Below are 17,514 nucleotides of genomic sequence, written 5' to 3' on the forward strand. Positions count from 1 at the left end.
CCCAACATAGACAGCATATTAAAAAGCAGAGACATTCCTTTGCCAACAAAGGTCCATTTAGTCAAAGCTATGGTTTTTCCAGTGGTCATGTATGGATGTGAGAGTTGGACTATAAAGAAAGCTGAGCGCCGAAGAATTGATGCTTTTGAACTGTGGTGTTGGAGAACTCTTTTGAGAGTCCCCTGGACTGCAAGGAGATCCAATCAGCCCATCCTAAAGGAAATCAGTCCTGAATATTCATTGGAAGGACTGATGCTGAAGCTGAAGCTCCAATACTTTGGCCACCTGATGTGAAGAACTGACTCATTGGAAAAGACCCTGATGCTGGGAGGGATTGGGGGCAGGAGGAGAAGGGGACGACAGAGGATGAGATGGCTGGATGGCATCACCGACTCAATGGACATGAGTTTGAGTAAATTCCGGGAGTTGGCGATGGACAGGGAGGTCCATGGGGTCACAAAGAGTTGGACATGATTGACCAACTGAACTGAACCGAACCTAGCCCACAACAGCTTAGGATAAAATATAGTAAATGTAGATAAATGTAGCTTGTAGTAGTGGGAAGAGAAGAATACAGCAACAAAGAAAGATTTCTAAAAACATGACACTCAGAAATAGGACCTTAAAACTCAGAGTGTGTGAGTACTTGGTGGAGGATGGTCTTGGTGACACTTCAATCAACATTAAGACCATCACTTGTAACAATAGCATGCAGAGAACTTTAAACAGAAATATTTAAACTCTGTTCAGTACCTGACAGGTACAGAGCAGGATCATGTTATACTACAGTTTAGAAACATTTCCACCAAAATGGTGGAAATGCTTTGTTAAATTTTGGTCCTTGAAGGAATCATCTCAATTGAGTGACAACATCTCATCGCTTTCCTTGCCTGTGGACAATCAAAGCTCAAACTGGAAAAGACCAGAGCAGCTTCCTGTCCTGCTTAAATCTTTCTAAAGATGCCATTCACTTGCAATGGAGGCAGACACTTGCACACGAATAGTCACTGATTAAAAACACAAGGCAAATTAATGTCTAGCGCCAGACTTTTAAGAAACATATGTGATGGTAGTTCTTCTCTCATTCAAAAGAATTCAGGATTCCATAGGCATGCATTAATATACAATACTTGTCTTTCTCTTTCTGACTTATTTACTCTGTATAATAGGCTCTAGGTTCATCCACCTCATTAGGACTGACTCAAATGTGCTCCTTTTTTATAGCTGAGCAATATTCCATTGTATATACGTACCACAATTTCTGTATAAGTTCATTGAGGGTGGGACGAATTGAAAGAATAGCACAGAAACACATAATTACCAGATGCAAGACAGACAGCAAGTGGGAATCTGCTGTGTCACACAGGGAGCTCAACTCAGTGCTGTGACGGCCTACAGGGGTGGGATGGAGAGGGAGATGGGAGCGGGGTTCAGGAGGGAGGGGACATATGGACACTCGTGGCTGATTCATGTTGATGTACGCGGAAACCGACACAATATTGTAAAGCAATCATGCTTCAATTAAAAAATTTTTTTTAATCAGGAGTATGTATGAAGTAGCTGACAAGAACAAGTCTAACTTTTCTACTTGCTCAAAGGCAAACTGATGGAGCTGAAAAAAGAGGACTTTAAGAAAGATCTGGCTTTAAATGAGCTCAGTCGCTTATGATATGTGAACGTGGACAAGACACAACCTCTCTGAGTGTCTGAGCCGTTTTATTCACCTCACTGGCACATGGGGATAACAGGACCTGTCTTGAGGGTCACTGTGAGATATTATAAAGCAAATAAAGGTATTCTGATAAGGCATCTTATTAGAGTTAAGTGTTATAGTGCCTGGAACATCATTGACAAGTGCAGTGTTAGTGGCTCAGTCGTGTCCGACTCTTTGCAACCCCATGGACTGTACATCGCCAGGCTCCTCCATCCATGGAATTTTCAAGGCAAGAATACTTGAGTGGATTGCCATTTCCTACTTCAGGGGATCTTCCCGACCCAGGAATCAAATCCAAGTCTCTTGTGTCTTCTGCACTGCAGACGGATTCTTTATTGTCTGAGCCATAATGACCAATAAATAGAAAATATTATTGTTACTAGTAGTAACAATAATAAGGTAAGGTAGTAAATAAATTAAAATGTAGAACTCCAGGAATGAGACATTCAATAGTTTTGAAGAAAGGATATATTAAATCATGGATAAATAAAAGGATATCAAACTTAACAAAAATTTTTAAGAAAAAAGGTTTAATAAAGGGTCCCCGTTACCTAGCTTTGCTTTTTCAAATAGGCATCTACCGACATAGGATCTATATCTCTGATAGAGGCTTTTCACAAAAATCTCTGAAAATCATTTTTTTAAGCTGCTCTGGATTTTACTTTACAATAGGTATTTTTACTGACTTCTTATGACTGAATGAAAACAATGGTCTACTGCAATTTAAAATGCTAAAGATGTCAGAATCTGCTAACGAAAAGATTAACAGGGAATGCCCTGGTGGTCCAGTCACTAGGACCCTGTGCTTCCACTGCTGAGGACCCAGGTTGAATCCCTGGTTGGGGAACTAGGTGCACACAAGCCATGGGACATAGCCAAAAATAAATAAATAAAAAGCTTTCCAAAGGCAATACCATAACAAAAACATTCTCAGGTGGCTCAGTGGTAAGAATTCACCTGCCAAAGCAGGAGACACAGGTTCAATCCCTGGGTCAGGAAGAGCCTGTGGAGTTGGAAATGGTTACCTGCTCCAGTATTTTTGCCTGGGAAATCCCATGGACAGAGAAGCCTAGTGGCTTACAGTCCATGGGGTTGCAGAGAGTCAGACACGAATGAGTGACTTAGCACGCACACACATCAAATCAGAAAGGACACAGCAAGCTTGGACCAAGCACAAGAGTTACGGGACAACCTAATCATTTTCTAAGAAACCAATCTGAAGGAGTTTTCCTCTGTTATAAATTTTATTCCTCTGTTATCAAATTTTTTTACCTGTTTGCTTTTTTCTCGATACAGAAATATCTACAAATTTCAATGGAACAAGAAAAATAGTCTACATAAAAACATTCTGGGGGTAGAAATACAATTTACGAGCATAAGAATGAGATGAGAACAAACTTAAGCAACTCACAAGCTACTCAAAGGGTCCCTATCGGATGACTAAATCAGCCCATGCCGGCATTTGCAGAGTTTCCATCTTAACAGAGAACACTTAATTTTCATCTTAAGAGAGAATTCACAACTTTGTAACAGTGGCAGTCCATTCTAGATTGAAACCGCTATTAAAAAGCTTTTTCCCTTTTAAGAGAAGACACACATACCTAGTATTTCCATCAACCCATTCTGCTAGAATTCTCTGAAATGAATCTAACACCTCCTCCACACAGTCCTTCAACTCTTTCACATCTATAATTTTACCACTTTTTTCTTTCCTTTGTATCTTAAATGATAAAATACTTTAATCATTTCTCACACAGCACGTTTTCCAGTTTTCACTACACTGATATTCTTCCCCTAAATGTACACTTTGTCAATGTCCTGCTAAAAATAGCCCTATTTTTTATTCTGCTCATCAAAGATAATACTCAACACTTTTTTTTTTTTTTTCTTCTTGAGGCTGTAGGGAGGATAAATTCATCAAAAGCATAAAGTAGTAAAACTGAATGAACAATAATGGCAAATGCTTTCAAAGAAAAGTTGTTTTAATACTGATGTACTTGGGCACATTTACACAATTTAAATAACCAAGATTATTTCTTCTAATTGTAAAGGTGACAACAGCTTTCCTGTAGGAATATACATCAATTTGTAGGTGTATCTGTTTATGGGGTTATAACCTGTTTTCTACAGAAGCTCTGTCTCTGCAATGCTCCTTCTGCACCCCTAAACTGGCCCAGCTTCCGTGAAGTCACTGATCAGCTCAAGGAGCTCACAGGCTGGTGGGGAAGGACAGGCTGGAACGAAAATATTTGCCAAAAATGCAAATTAAGCACAAGTTTCCAGATTCTATGCCTGTGTTTTAAAGTCTGTTTGGCTTCTACTTAGGCAAGATAAGAGGTTAATGACTAACAGTTAAATTTTGAGTTTCATTTCTAAACAAACCCACAGAAACTAAGAGTAAGGAACGCTAGTGTGGTGGGTTGACTAGTACCCCACAGAGATGCGTGTCCACCTGAGACCACAGAACGTGACCTTATTTGGAAATACAGTCTTTGCACCTGTAATTATCTAGGGATCTTGAGATGAAATCATCCTGGATTTGGGTGAGCCCTAAATCAAATGACTGCTATCCTTGAAAGAGGAGAAGATTCGAAGAGACACATGGAGAAGGTGATGTGAAGATAGAGGCAGAAATCTGAGTGATGTGCCAGTCTGTAAGCTGGGAAATGCCAAGGGCAGCCAGCAACCACCCAGAAGCTAGGAGAAAGGCGAAAGAAACAATCCTGCTGACGTGGATTTCAAACTCTCAGCCCCAGAATCGTGACAGAATAAATTCCTGTTGCTTTAAACAACTCAACTTATGTCAATAGGTTACGGCAGCCCTAGGGAACCAAAACAGATCTGGATACTGGGAAATCAAAGTCCTGCTGGAACAAATACCTAAAAATGTGGAAGCAGCTTAGGAACTGGGTAATGGGAAAAGGCTGGAAGAATCTTGGGCCACTTGACAGAAAAGGCCTATCTTAAAAACACAGAGGTTGGCAGAAACTGGAATTGTGCTACCATAAGCCAAGGAACACCTCAGGTACCAGAAGATGGAAAAGGCAAACAAAGGATTCCTTCTTAGCGCCTCTGGAGGGAGCACAGCCCCACAGACACCTTGATTTTAGACTTCTAGCCTCCACAACGATTAGAATGTGAATTTCTCACTATACTTTGTTACAGCCGTCCGAGCAAACTAATGCAGCTCAAGATTCAGAGACCAAAGGCAGCCCAAGCAGGTTAAGAGCACACATTCTGGGTTAGAATGCCTGGGACTGAATTCTGATTCTGCCACTTGCTAGAAGTATCATACCGGATAAATTATTTAACCTTGCGATGCCTCAACTTCTCCATCTGTAAAATGGGAGTGACAGTATTTATATATCAAAATGCTGCTGTGAGGATTAAATAAATTAAAAATGTAAAGTGCTTCAAACACTGACAGCATACAGTAGGTGCAGTATGCAGGGTTGCTACTATTTTGATCATCTTATGAAGTATATGATATCTACCTTAAAACAAATAATTAAAGTGGAGTGTGGGTTTTTTTTTTTTAAAGTTGTCTCAGGGTGCAAGTGGGAGAGAATTTCAGGGGGAAAGCTCTAGGAAATGGCATATATAGGCTGACTTGAAAGATAAGTTAGTAGAAAGGCTTTGAGTTTTTTTGTTTGCCTGGGTGCTTTTTATTTATTTTGTTTTGGGTGGTGGGAAGCAAGAGAATAGGGCTTCCCCGGTGGCTCACTGGTAAAGAATCTGCAATGTAGGAGGCGCAGGTTCAATCCCTGGGTCAGAAGATTCCCTACAGAAGGAAATGGGAACCCACTCCAGTATTCTTGTCTGGAGAATTCCATGAACAGAGGAGCCTGGCAGGAAGCAGCCCATGGGGTCACAAGAGAGTCAGACAGGACTTAGTGACTGAACAACAACAAAGTTAGAGAATATACAAAACTAGAGATCTACAAACTTTCTGTTAAGGGCAAATGAAAGCATGTAATTGAAAAGTTTTTCAGCTTGAGGGTAAAGGAGACCTGACCAGAGGGGCTGTTTTAAAAACAGTCCAACTATGGAACACAAAACACAACTGGGGAATGGGGAGTCACACACAGACTGGTTTGGAGACAACTCAACTAATGTAATTGAGATGATGCTGACAGTGAGAATGCAGAGAAAGAGATCCAATACTGAAGAGATAATTACAAGGTATAAAAAAACAACACAGGACAGGAAACCATTTCCAGGTTTCTAGCTTGAGCAGCAGGCAGGATGGTGATCCCATCACTAAGACAGTAACACTGAGCGAAAGGCAGCTAATGCGGGCAAGTGATGCATCAGCTTCAGACATGGTGCATCTGAGGCGCCTGCTATGTGGGCTTGTCCAAGAGGCTGCTGGATACGCAGAACTGGACATGGGCAGAAGGGTTACACGTGTTAGGTCTGATGGCAACTGAGTCAGCCAGTAAATCGGCAGCTTATGGCTGGAATGGGGAGGTACAGGTAGAAAGCTGTACAGGTTAAAAAGGATATATTAGTTCTGGAAAGTGAAAAAATGCTGAGCTTTAAAATGCTATGTTCAAGGTAATTTTATCCAGAAAGGAGAGGAAAAGGTGCTAATCTAATCTGGTACTTCCTACTTTATTAAAAGCCCCAATTTCAGAGCAAAGGATTGGTAGAATGAAAACAATATTTAAGAAAGACTGGCCCTCTTAAATATCAGACTGGAACTGATCTCTAAATTGTTTGCTCAATATCTTGGTTCTTCAGGTAGACTATAAACTCATGTGTAAGAACTTTTATTCACTAACCTATCCAAATAACATTTTAAATGACTATTAAATAAAAGCAATAATAGGAAAACTTAATGTCTATAAAATACTAGCATTACAGTGAAAAAGTGTTCACTGGGACTTCCGTGGGGGTCCAGAGGTTAAGACTGCGCTTCCACCGCAGGGGGCGAGGGTTCACTCCCGGGTGGGGAAACTGAGATCCCGCAAGCCTCAGCCAAAAAAAAACGAGTGATTACTGCCCCAGACTTTGTTTCAGACATAACCCCTTGGACAACAGGTCCACTGATTCATCATTTTAAGCTTCTGGACTTTCCCGGAAAGCATACACCAAATCTCTACATAACCTGAGCAATTTACAGTGTTTCAAAACTTTTCATCAGGAGTCCACATATAATCTACCACAAGGGGGCGCTTAAATGGAAATTGTTTTGATCTAACTTTGAAAAAGATGTAAAATCTTTCACATTTATTCAAATTATTGACAAAGAATGACTCTCATTAACAATGATACTGAAATCTTTGTATCGGACTTTACAAAGAAAATAGTCAAAATGTCACAACACATGAAAAAAGATACTATCCTAATTCATCTGAAATCTTCCATTAAATTTTGTGTACTTTATTATCATTAAGAAAGGAAATTTGAGGGACTATGATTAAAGCTTTTAAAACAAATAAATGTAAGTGAATAGTTTCAATGCCAAATATGTAATTATTAAATAATAATAATAAATTATTATTATTACATATTACACTGGGACTTCCCTGGTGGTCAGGTAGTTAAGAATCTGCCTTCCAATGCAGGAGACGAGGGTTTGATCGCTCTTCAGGGAACTAGACCCCACATGCTGCAGGGCAACTAAGCCCACGCACCAATGCTAGAGAGAAACCCTCATGCCGCACAATAGAGCCTGTGTGCCGCAACTAAGACCCAATGCAGCCAAACATACATACAGAAGAATGTTAGTGTCCAATTTAGAAAAGCAGATTATTTCATCTCATTGATGTATCACAAATCCACCCACAGAAACCTTCTTGAGTCCTTCGACTCCTGTAATTTCAAAGGTTTGCACTTTATTTAACCACATTCAATGAGTCTTCTCTTCTCCTTGTCTGAGTGTTGCTGGTGGCTCAGAGGATAAAGCGTCTGCCTGCAATGTAAGAGACCCGGGTTTGATCCCTGGGTTGGGAAGATCCCCTGGAGAAGGAAATGGCAACCCACTCCAGTATTCTCGTCTGGAGAATCCCATAGACAGAGGAGCCTGGTGGGCGACAGTCCACGGGGCCGCAAAGAGTCCGACACGACTGAGCAACTTCACTTCACTTCACTTTACATACAGATGTTGATTTATCAAGAAACAACTTTTTTGTAACACCACTTAACGTCATATTTTCTAAAAATGCCTTTGTTTCAAATTTATAAGATCTCAGAAAAATCCAGTCTCAACAGAGCCAAAACCATTACAGTATTTTTCTTTAAGCACCGCTTTTAACAACTAAAACAACACAAGTTGCAGACTTCTCAAGATGAGGCTTAGAAACTAGGCTACAGTATAGAGTTAGTTACTGAAAATATTCTTGGGACCTCCCTGGCGGTCCAGTGCTTAGGACTCTCACTGCCATAGCCCGGTTCAATCCCTGGTCAGGGAATTAAGATCCTGCAAACCACATGGTGTGGCCAAAAAAAAAAAAGAAACAAGAAAGAAGAAGAGTCTTAAAAATAGGTCCTGGGGAAAAAAAAAAAGTTTTTTTTTAAGGTCATACTTCCTAATAGCCACAGAGTTTCGGGCAAGTCCAAGAGCAACTTATTTAACTTCTCTTGAGTTTTAGTTTTTCATCTATGAAATGCAGACAAGAACAGTACCTACATTACTGGATTGTTGTGAGGATTAATTTTAAAAATATATTTGTAAATGCTTATTAGAAAACTGAACGCACACATTATTCTAAGTGGAAGAACTGAGAAGAAAAACATCATTATATATTTTTTATATGAAATGTTTAGAAAAGGCAAATTTATACAAACAGCAGAGGAGTGATTTTCTAAGGCTGAGGATGGGCGTGAGATTAACTGTAGACAGATATGAGAAAACTTTCATTCAGGATGACTGAAATGTAGAATGACCAACCATGTGGATTTGTCTCAGAAGGAAATGTTTCCTGGGATGTGTGGCTTTCAGTGTTAATTTACTAAAATTATTGAATTGTACAGCTATAACAACAGAATTTTATAATACATAAATTAATAACCATCCCAGGGAATCCCCTGCTGGTCCAATGGTTAGGATTCCGAGCTTCTGCTGTAAGGCGCAAGGGCTCCCCCTGGGTCAGAAAACTAAAATCCCACATGTCACGTGGAGGGATGGAAACAAACAACAAGGGCAGGACGGGGAAGACAACAGAGCAACGGGAGAAGAGGAGCACAGGATAAGCACCCCTTACTTACTTCCTGACTTGTTCACAGCAATCCTGAGGACCCTGAGCCCTATGGGAAGGCACAGGAGACTGGGGGAATGGGGCCCGTTAACTGCTGTGCCGCGTGCTGTCTAGAGGGTACAAGCACCAGGCTCCCTGAAAGGCAGTCACTGACTCTCCATTTAGAGCGAAAGACCGCATTAAACCTCACACCAGAATGTGGTTACAGTTACCTCTCCATGTGTAATGACCTCGCTGACACGAGCTTCCATGCTACCATTTCCATAGCATAATGTGAGAAAGATGGAACAATAAACACCACAACCAGATATGTGGGAGGTACAGGGGCAAAAAAAGAAAATTATGTAAAAATTTAATATAACTGATAGACCCAAAAAACACAAGATAACATTTAAAAACATAATACACTGTGTCTCACATCAGTGTCTGGATTAAGGAACAGACTGAATCCGCAGGTCTCATTCCCTGTCCCTTGAAACCCTCTTGCTGGGTGCTGTGCTGAGCCGCTCAGCCGTGTCTCTTTGTGACCCCATGGACTGTGGCCCACCAGGCACCTTAGTCCACGGGATTCTCCAGGCAAGAACGCTGGAGCGGGTTGCCATGCCGTCCTCCAGGGGATCTTCCCAACCCAGGGACTGAACCCAGGTCTCCTGTGTTGCAGGCAGATTCTTACCATCTGAGCCGCCAGGGAAGGCCCTTGAAACCCTCTTAAAACTGCTAAAGAAATATTTTTAAAGATGTACACTTAGAGTACTTCCCTGGTGGCTCAGTGTAAAGAACTGGCTTGCTAGTGTAGGAGACACAGGTTTGATCCCTGGTCCTGGAGGATCTTACATGCCTCAAAGTAACTAAATGCATGGGCCACAATGATTGAGCCTGTGATCTAGAGCCTGGGAACAGCAGCTACTGAAGCCCGTGCACCCACAACAAAAGAAGCCACCGCAATGAGAAGCCCGCACACGGCAACTAGAGAGCAACCCCTGCTTGCTGCAACTAGAGAAAAGCCCGTGCACCAACGAAGACCCAGCACAGCCAAATAAATAAATAAAATTATAAAGTGTGTCTGCATTTTTAAAAAAAGATCTAAACATAAAAGAATAAAGAAACTAGATAATCATAATTCAAAAAGATACATGCACCCTCGTGTTCACCGCAGCACTGAACTGCCAGGACAAAAGAAGTAATCTAGATGCCCATTCACAGAAGAATGGATAAAGAAGATGAGGCACATACATACAATGGAATATTACTCAGCCATTAAAAAAAAAAATGAAGTAAGGACGTCCCTGGTAGTCCAGTGGTTAAGAATCTCTCTTGCAATGCAGAGGACGTGGGTTTGATCCCTGGTCAGAGAACTAAAATCCCACATGCCTCAGAGCTACTGAGCCTATGGGCCACAACAAAAAATCCCACGTGATGTAATGAAGATCCCAACTGCTGCAACTAAGACCTGACACAACCAAATAAATACATATTTTTCTAAAAAGAACGAAATATGCCATTTTGCAGCAACATGGGTGGAACCAGAGACTCTTAAGCTAAGTGAAGTAAGTCAGAGAACAACAAACACCATATGATATCGCTTACATATGGAATCTAAATAAAGGGTACAAATGAGCTGGTCTATGAAACAGAAACAGCACTACAGATGGAGAAAACAAATGCGTGGTTACCAGTGAGCAACAGTGAGGGGGGTAACCTGGAGACTGGGACTGACACATGTACACTGCTATACACACAGCAGCTAACTAATAAGGACCCGCAGTAGAGCAAAGGGAACTCTACTCAATACTCTGTAATGGCACATATGGGAAAAGAACTTTTAAAAAAGCAGGTATCTGTATGCGTGTAACTGATTCACTTTGTGGTACACCTGAAACTAACATGAAATTGTTAATCAACTATACTCCAAAAAAAATTTTTAAAACAAAAGATTAGAGAAAATAAAAATAACAAAAACTGGAAGCAGGAAAGCAAATGGACAAGTGATAACTGCCTTTAACAGAGCCAAGAAAGTGCAACCTGAAATATAAAGGGTGGAGCTGAGACCCAGCAATCACAATCCTCAGAAGACACTGAAATGCGGAGGGAGTATCGACAACAGAGAAGGGCTTGACAGCTGCTTCAGGAGCAGATCTAGAGACCACTTACCTACCCACTTTAAGCCACTAAAGGCTTAATTACTACAGGAGGTAAAACTGAGGTTCTCCGGACCGGGGGACACCGGGAACAAAGGTACCGTACAGAAAACCAAGGAACCGAGTGGCTGTGCACACGGTATGGAGAAGTCCCTTGGGAGTCCCTTGAGAGTCCCTTGGGCTGCAAGGAGATCCAACCAGTCAATACTAAAGGAAATCAACCCGGAATATTCATTGGAAGGACTGATGCTAAAGCTCCAATACTTTGGCCACCTGATGCAAAGAGCCAACTCACTGGAAAAAGACCCTGATGCTGGGAATGATTAAGGGCAGGAGGAAAAGGGGGCAACAGAGGATGATGATTGGATGGCATCATCAACTTAATGGATATGAGTCTGAGCAAACTCCAGGAGATAGTGAAGGACAGGGACGCCTGGCGTGCTGCAGTCCACGTGGTCGCAAAGAATCAGACACAACTGAGCAGCTGAACAAAGAGCAAAGCACACAGTAAATGTGCCGTGCATGGTAAATGCAGCCCATGTCTCCACCCAGCCAGCCAGACCCTCACGCTCCACTCCACGCAGGACACGCAAAAGGCCTCTCTGGACCACCTGACAAGCTGTGCCGTGCATGGTAAATGCAGCCCACGTCTCCACCCAGCCAGCCAGACCCTCATGCTTCACTCCACGCAGGACACGCAAAAAGGCCTCTCTGGACCACCTGACAAGCTCAAGAGGAGGGCTAAAGATAGTGAGTGACACTGGGGATCACCAAGAGCAAAGATGAAGAAAAATCACCTAAAGGTTAAGCTCAAAATTGACACAGCCTACCCACTTGCTCAGAACTTCCAATCAGCTGTAGAATCCTACAATGTTAATCAATCAAGAGCAAAAACTAAAGATTAACAGACATCTAAGGATGGAAGAAACAAACAGCAGGGAGAAGCAGACTAGAAGAAACAGAGACCACGCACAGAGGGGAAAAATATATGAAGAACGATCAAAAATATCTTCAAAAGTAAGAGAAATTTTTATTTCCAGAAAATAAAAGACCAGGATTTCATGTTATTTTTAAAAAACGAGGATGATTTTAAGAACAAAAGAGCTCTTAAAAAATAAAAATATGATAGGAAAGGAAAAATAAGTACTAGGGCTTGAAGACCAATCTTCAGAAAAATCTTCCAGAAAAACTGAGCAACACATACACACACTGAGCAACACGCATGCGTGCACACACACACCCACACACTGCAAAGAAGACACAGAGGAAAACTGGAGAGAAAAGATAAAATCAGAAGGCCAAAACAGGAAGTCCAACATTCACTAAAACAACAGTTCAAGAAAAATGAAACAGGGAATAGGAGAGGAGGAAGTCCTCAAGGGAAGCTCTCGGAACTGACTCCACCGTCAGCCTGAAAGTGCCCACCACACACAATGGACAGAACAGACCCACGTGAGGCCGCGTCACTCTGCAGCTGCAGGAGACACCAAGGCAAAGGGGAGGGTCATTAAGCTTCCAGGTAACTCCAAACTGGTTAGACACAAAGAATCAATGAATGGGTTCAGATTTCTCAGCAGCAACACTGCAAGACGACAATGGCACAAAACTCTGAAATTCGCTCACTTTTAAAAACTAAGGGTGGGCCTGGCTAAGCTCCTCCTCTCTACCTGGCCCGGTCTGGCCTTATGCTGATGAAGTTTCCTCTCTCCTCTCCTCTCTTTCATTTCATCCCACGACAAATTTTCTGCTTTGACCTAGTTCTGAGAGCTTGAAGAAGGCTCTGAAAACTTTAGAAGCTGAAACTACAAAGCAGCCTGCTCTCTCTGACCATACCTCTACAGGCTGTCCAAAACCAAGTCCACACTGCAAACCTGTCCATCACCCCCACTGAGCTCAACCCTCTGCTTCCCCAGACTTTCCCCCACTCTTCCCCCCGCCCTGCCTGGAAGCAATCTCTTGAAAACCCTCGGGAAAGCACAAGCCAAGACTATGACCATGAGTTTGCTGGGTTTATCTTCCGGGAGGTTGCAATCAGTGTGACCGCACCGATCTTTCCTGAGACAGCCGGTTTGTTCTTGCTGCTCCATTTCACGTACAGATACAGCAAAACTAAAAAGAGAAGCAAGAAAATCCTAACGCTAAAGTGAGGATGGAGCCTATCCCGGGGGGCGGCGCAGGGAATCTAATGGGCGAAGGGCCCACAGTGGCATGTGGTCTTCCATTTAGTAATTAATGTCTTTAAGTAATTTTAAGTAATTAATTTTTCCATCCTAGGTATTGAATACAATGGTGTGTACTTTGCTTTTTCTCATCTACCCTTCTGTCCTTACAATTGTAAAAACTTGTTTTAATGCACATATTCCTTCAAGTTAGCAGTTATTAAACTATACAACTCACTGGGCTTCCCAGATGGTGCTAGTGGTAAAGAATCAACCTGCCAATACAGGAGACGTAGGACACACAGGTTTGATCCCTGGGTGGAGAAGATCCCCTGGAGAAGGACATGGCAATCCACTCCAGTATTCTTGCCTGGAGAATCCCATGGACAGAGGATCCTGGCAGGCTACATACAGTCCACTGGGTTGCAAAACGTCGGACAATATTGAAGCGACTTAGCACGCACGCATACAACTCCGTATTAAATCACAAAACTTTATATCACATCGGCAGCACAGCTCTGCTACATCAATCATGAAGGAAGCTGGCTTAATTTTAAATACACACACAAAAAAATCTAAGACCAGATTTACTCACATTATGAGTCTCCGGTTTAAGAACCAGTATTTCCTCCGACTTCTGTCATATCCGATAGGTTCGTGTCGAATATAGGGTTTGTTTTTTTGGATTTCAGCAACGCAGTCAGTCACACCAGGCACCTTATGTGCTACACAGACTTCACACTGCCACTCATCCTCCGGCACCTCCTCGAGCGGCGGCTTCACGCATTCCAAATGGTACACTGCCGAGCAGGTCTCGCAGCAAAGCAAATCCCCGAGTTTGTGACAGACCCGACAGTGGTCGTCATACTGGATCACCCCTTCAGACATCAGCTCCTCACGGGCGATGTTTGTGGTGAGAAACTGATCCACTAGGAACTGCAGAACTTTGATTTTGTTCTCCACTGGTCCGTAAGGGTAGTCCTCCGCTTCTTGGTAAGGAAGAACGTGATGGTACTCCTTGTCACTCTCACAGTACACCCGCAGCACCTCTGGCCACGTCATGCCATCAATGAAATACAGCGTGGAATTCACGCTGTCTTTCAGATCGGCGGGTCCAAAGGTAGTATTGGAAGTGTCTTCTTCACGCAAGACTGCTTTCAAAAGCACAACGTGCATCTCTGCCATAAGTGTGCACTGCTCTTGACTCACCAGAGCCGCACAGAAGTCCTCGAAGCGAAAAGGAGATAACCTTAGAACCGTGCCAAAGTTCCGCAGTACCTCATAAATGGCAATAACATTCATTATATGCTCGTTAGGCACCATTAAATCCTCAGAGGACTTGGGAAATTCAAGGGGCGGGATGTCTTTTTCTTCCAATATTGGAGAGCGAGGCCGATGTACTCTTGGTTTTCGCCTACCTGTAAAGAAAGAAATGGTATAGTTACAAATCAACACCTCAACCTCCACAAACTACGGGTTTTCCCGTTTTTCCTGTTTGGATGTATATCTCCGAAAAGAGACATGTCATACTTCTATTTTTCTAATAACTGTCAAGTTCAAAGAACACCAAGATGCAATGATTTAGCTCTGATCTTTAAGTCTGTAGAAAATCTAAATGCAAAGTTTTCCCATTATATCCCAAACTAGAAGTACAAAAACATATTGCAATTATATTCAGTTCTCAATTACCTAGAGGGGATAACTGGTTTACAGGTAACCACAATAAAAAAAAAGTTAACAGTGTATTTGTGAAAGACCTGACGAGAATATAAGTGAAAAAAAGATATCTCCAAGAGAACAGGCGCAGCACGGTGCCCCGCTGCACTAAGAAACGGCTCTCAGCAACCAGACAGGAAGGCCACTGGTGCCGCAGCCCTTTCCTTGGCCAGAAGTTCTTCCTGAGTGCCACGGTGACGCTCAAGGTTAGGGCTGAGACAGAAAGGAAGAAGGAAGAGAGAAGGCAAGCAAAGTTCCAATACTGGGAGAAAATGAGGTCGGGGGTTCTCTTAAGAAACAGACAACAGGCTCTAATTTGTCAGCATAAATTCATCAACAGCAGGTGCCTGTTTGCCAACTGATGAGCTGCGATGTCCAGCCTAGGAATACCCATGGATGTAAATAAATATACCAATATATATCATTTGAGAGCTTAGTTTATAACAAGCATGCATATTTAGTCAATCCTCTGAAAAAGTCTATGAAGTATTTTAATAAGAAAATTTGTGGGAAGAAACAAGTTTCTCTTAAAATGCTATGCCTGCATTATTATTATTACACTCTCCAATGATGTTTACAGAACAAGAAATGTATTTTTAAATATAAGGATTAATTTTATCAAGATCAGTTAACACTGAATTCATTTTTCACAATTAAGCTTTATGGTAACCATGGCTTTGGGTTGCTGGTCACCTCTTGATTGCCTCTTCTGTTCCCCATTCCTAAGCTCTCCTCAGGTCCAGCTAACTCTCATTAGGTACAAACTAAAAGGGTACAGGACACCAGGAGAAGAAAGTATACTAAAGGATATAAAAGGCCAAGAGCTTTTATACAAGGCACTACTCCCCATATTCATTCACTGGAAAGATTTTCCAAATAAGACTATATCCATTACTTTCTGTAGAAAAAGGGTCAAGGGATCACCCTAGGCCAGACTTCACAGGTGAGCCTACATAGTAAGGGGTTTCCCTGGTGGCTCAGTGGTAAAGAATCCACCTGCCAAGTAGAAGATGCAGGTTCGATCCCTGGGTCGGGAAGATCCCCTAGAGGAGGAAATGGCAACCCGCTCCAGTATTCTTGCCTGGGAAATCCCATGGACGGAGGAGCCTGACAGGCTACAGAGTTAGACACAACTGCAAAGAGTTAGACACAACTTTTAGTGACTGAGCACCCACCCTACGTAGTAAGTAAAGAAACCTCCTTCATCTCAGCAAATTTTCATCTACTACAAAGATGCAATTTTCACAGATTCAACTAAATCACGGAATCATCATATTAGTGATAAGCATCATGATGGTAATCCAGTCCATTTCACTGTCTTCTGGAAATTATTTGGGTCTCAGCTGCATAAGTATAAATAAGAGAAAGCTGAAAGGGATTACAGCGAAGACTGAGCCTAGAGGAATCCCTCAAATCCAAGAGAAGAAATACAAGTCAAACCTGCTTATAGAGATAGTGCCTGTGTTCCTCTCGGCTGTTTATGCAAAATGCTGTCAAACAGAGTCCAAGCAAAGGATTGCAGAAGCAAAGGTTGCAAAAGTAGTTCGAGGACCAGAACACAGGGATCCTTAAATGTTAGGTGTAGGCATTTGCACAGCACTTTATTCAGGCAGTAATGAAGGTTGTTACAGGCTTTCTGAGCAGGGCAGGGACATGAGAAGAGTGTTCTAGAAAGTCTTCTCTGGTTTCAGTGTGTACAATGAAAAGGACAAGGGGAACAGATCAGAGACAGGGCATCTGCAACTACCAAGAAAATAAAGACCTGGATTCAGAGTCTGGCTGTGAGAACAAAGAAAAAGATGGATAAAAGTGACCTTATGAAGCAAGAAATCAAGTGGTGTGGAATATAACATGGCCACCGTAACATCTGACTCTGGTACCATTTCCTGCAAAAGACTAATTCCCCCAAACTCTTCTGAATTCTTGTCGCCTCTCTGAGCCATTTGTTACCTTATAATTTACCTGTTCATGGTATCTATTCCACCTCTGCAGCTGAACACCCACCTCTTAGACCTAAGAAAGATTTGGCATGCTTCTTTTACTGGCAGCATTTGCCAGCATCACTCTCTTTAGAGACTTACCTCCCCCCTACACCACCTGATTCTGATGGGGTCCCCACACACAGTATTCCTTCTCCCGGTCGTTGGCACTGCGGGCCAGCTAGAGTCCTGCCTGAGGTTTTATATTCAGATGCTGAGTGAGAAGTGCTCTGAAGCTCGTTCTTTCCAAGATGGTGGCCAGAGGTGGTCTGGGGCCAACCCACCTTTACCTCCCTTGTGGAAGAAGGGAACAAAGACAAGAAAAAAGAAGCAGGAGTGGGAGAAAAGTACCGGCAGAAGCTGTCACTCAAACTTCCCAGTCACACAAACCAAGTGTGACTTGAAGCAAGTCGCTTGCTTAAAGTGAACATGTTGGTTTTCTGTCACTTGCAAAAGAAAAGGCAACTGATTAAAACAGTATTTAACACAGTATATCAATCTTTTATAATGAGAAACTCAGAAAATTGCTATTTAAAGACTATCAATGAGAGCAGTTAATGTTTTTTCCTAAAAAAGACTGTTGATAGTACTCTTCTGTAGTAAATT

General features: G+C 42.2%; 1 protein-coding gene across 13 annotated transcripts in view; it reads right to left on the minus strand.

Moving 5' to 3' along the window:
• The window catches only part of BPTF (bromodomain PHD finger transcription factor), a 132,036-nt gene that overhangs the window by 76,460 nt on the left and 38,062 nt on the right, over positions 1-17,514 (minus strand). For all 13 annotated transcript variants that reach the window (XM_070390110.1, XM_070390108.1, XM_070390109.1 and 10 more), the window contains exon 2: positions 13,809-14,631. In XM_070390110.1, coding sequence (XP_070246211.1) covers positions 13,809-14,631 — 823 coding nt within the window. The remainder of the gene's footprint in view (positions 1-13,808; positions 14,632-17,514) is intronic.

Source organism: Bos mutus, chromosome 19 (genome assembly GCF_027580195.1).
Source record: "Bos mutus isolate GX-2022 chromosome 19, NWIPB_WYAK_1.1, whole genome shotgun sequence".
Taxonomy (NCBI): domain Eukaryota; kingdom Metazoa; phylum Chordata; class Mammalia; order Artiodactyla; family Bovidae; genus Bos; species Bos mutus.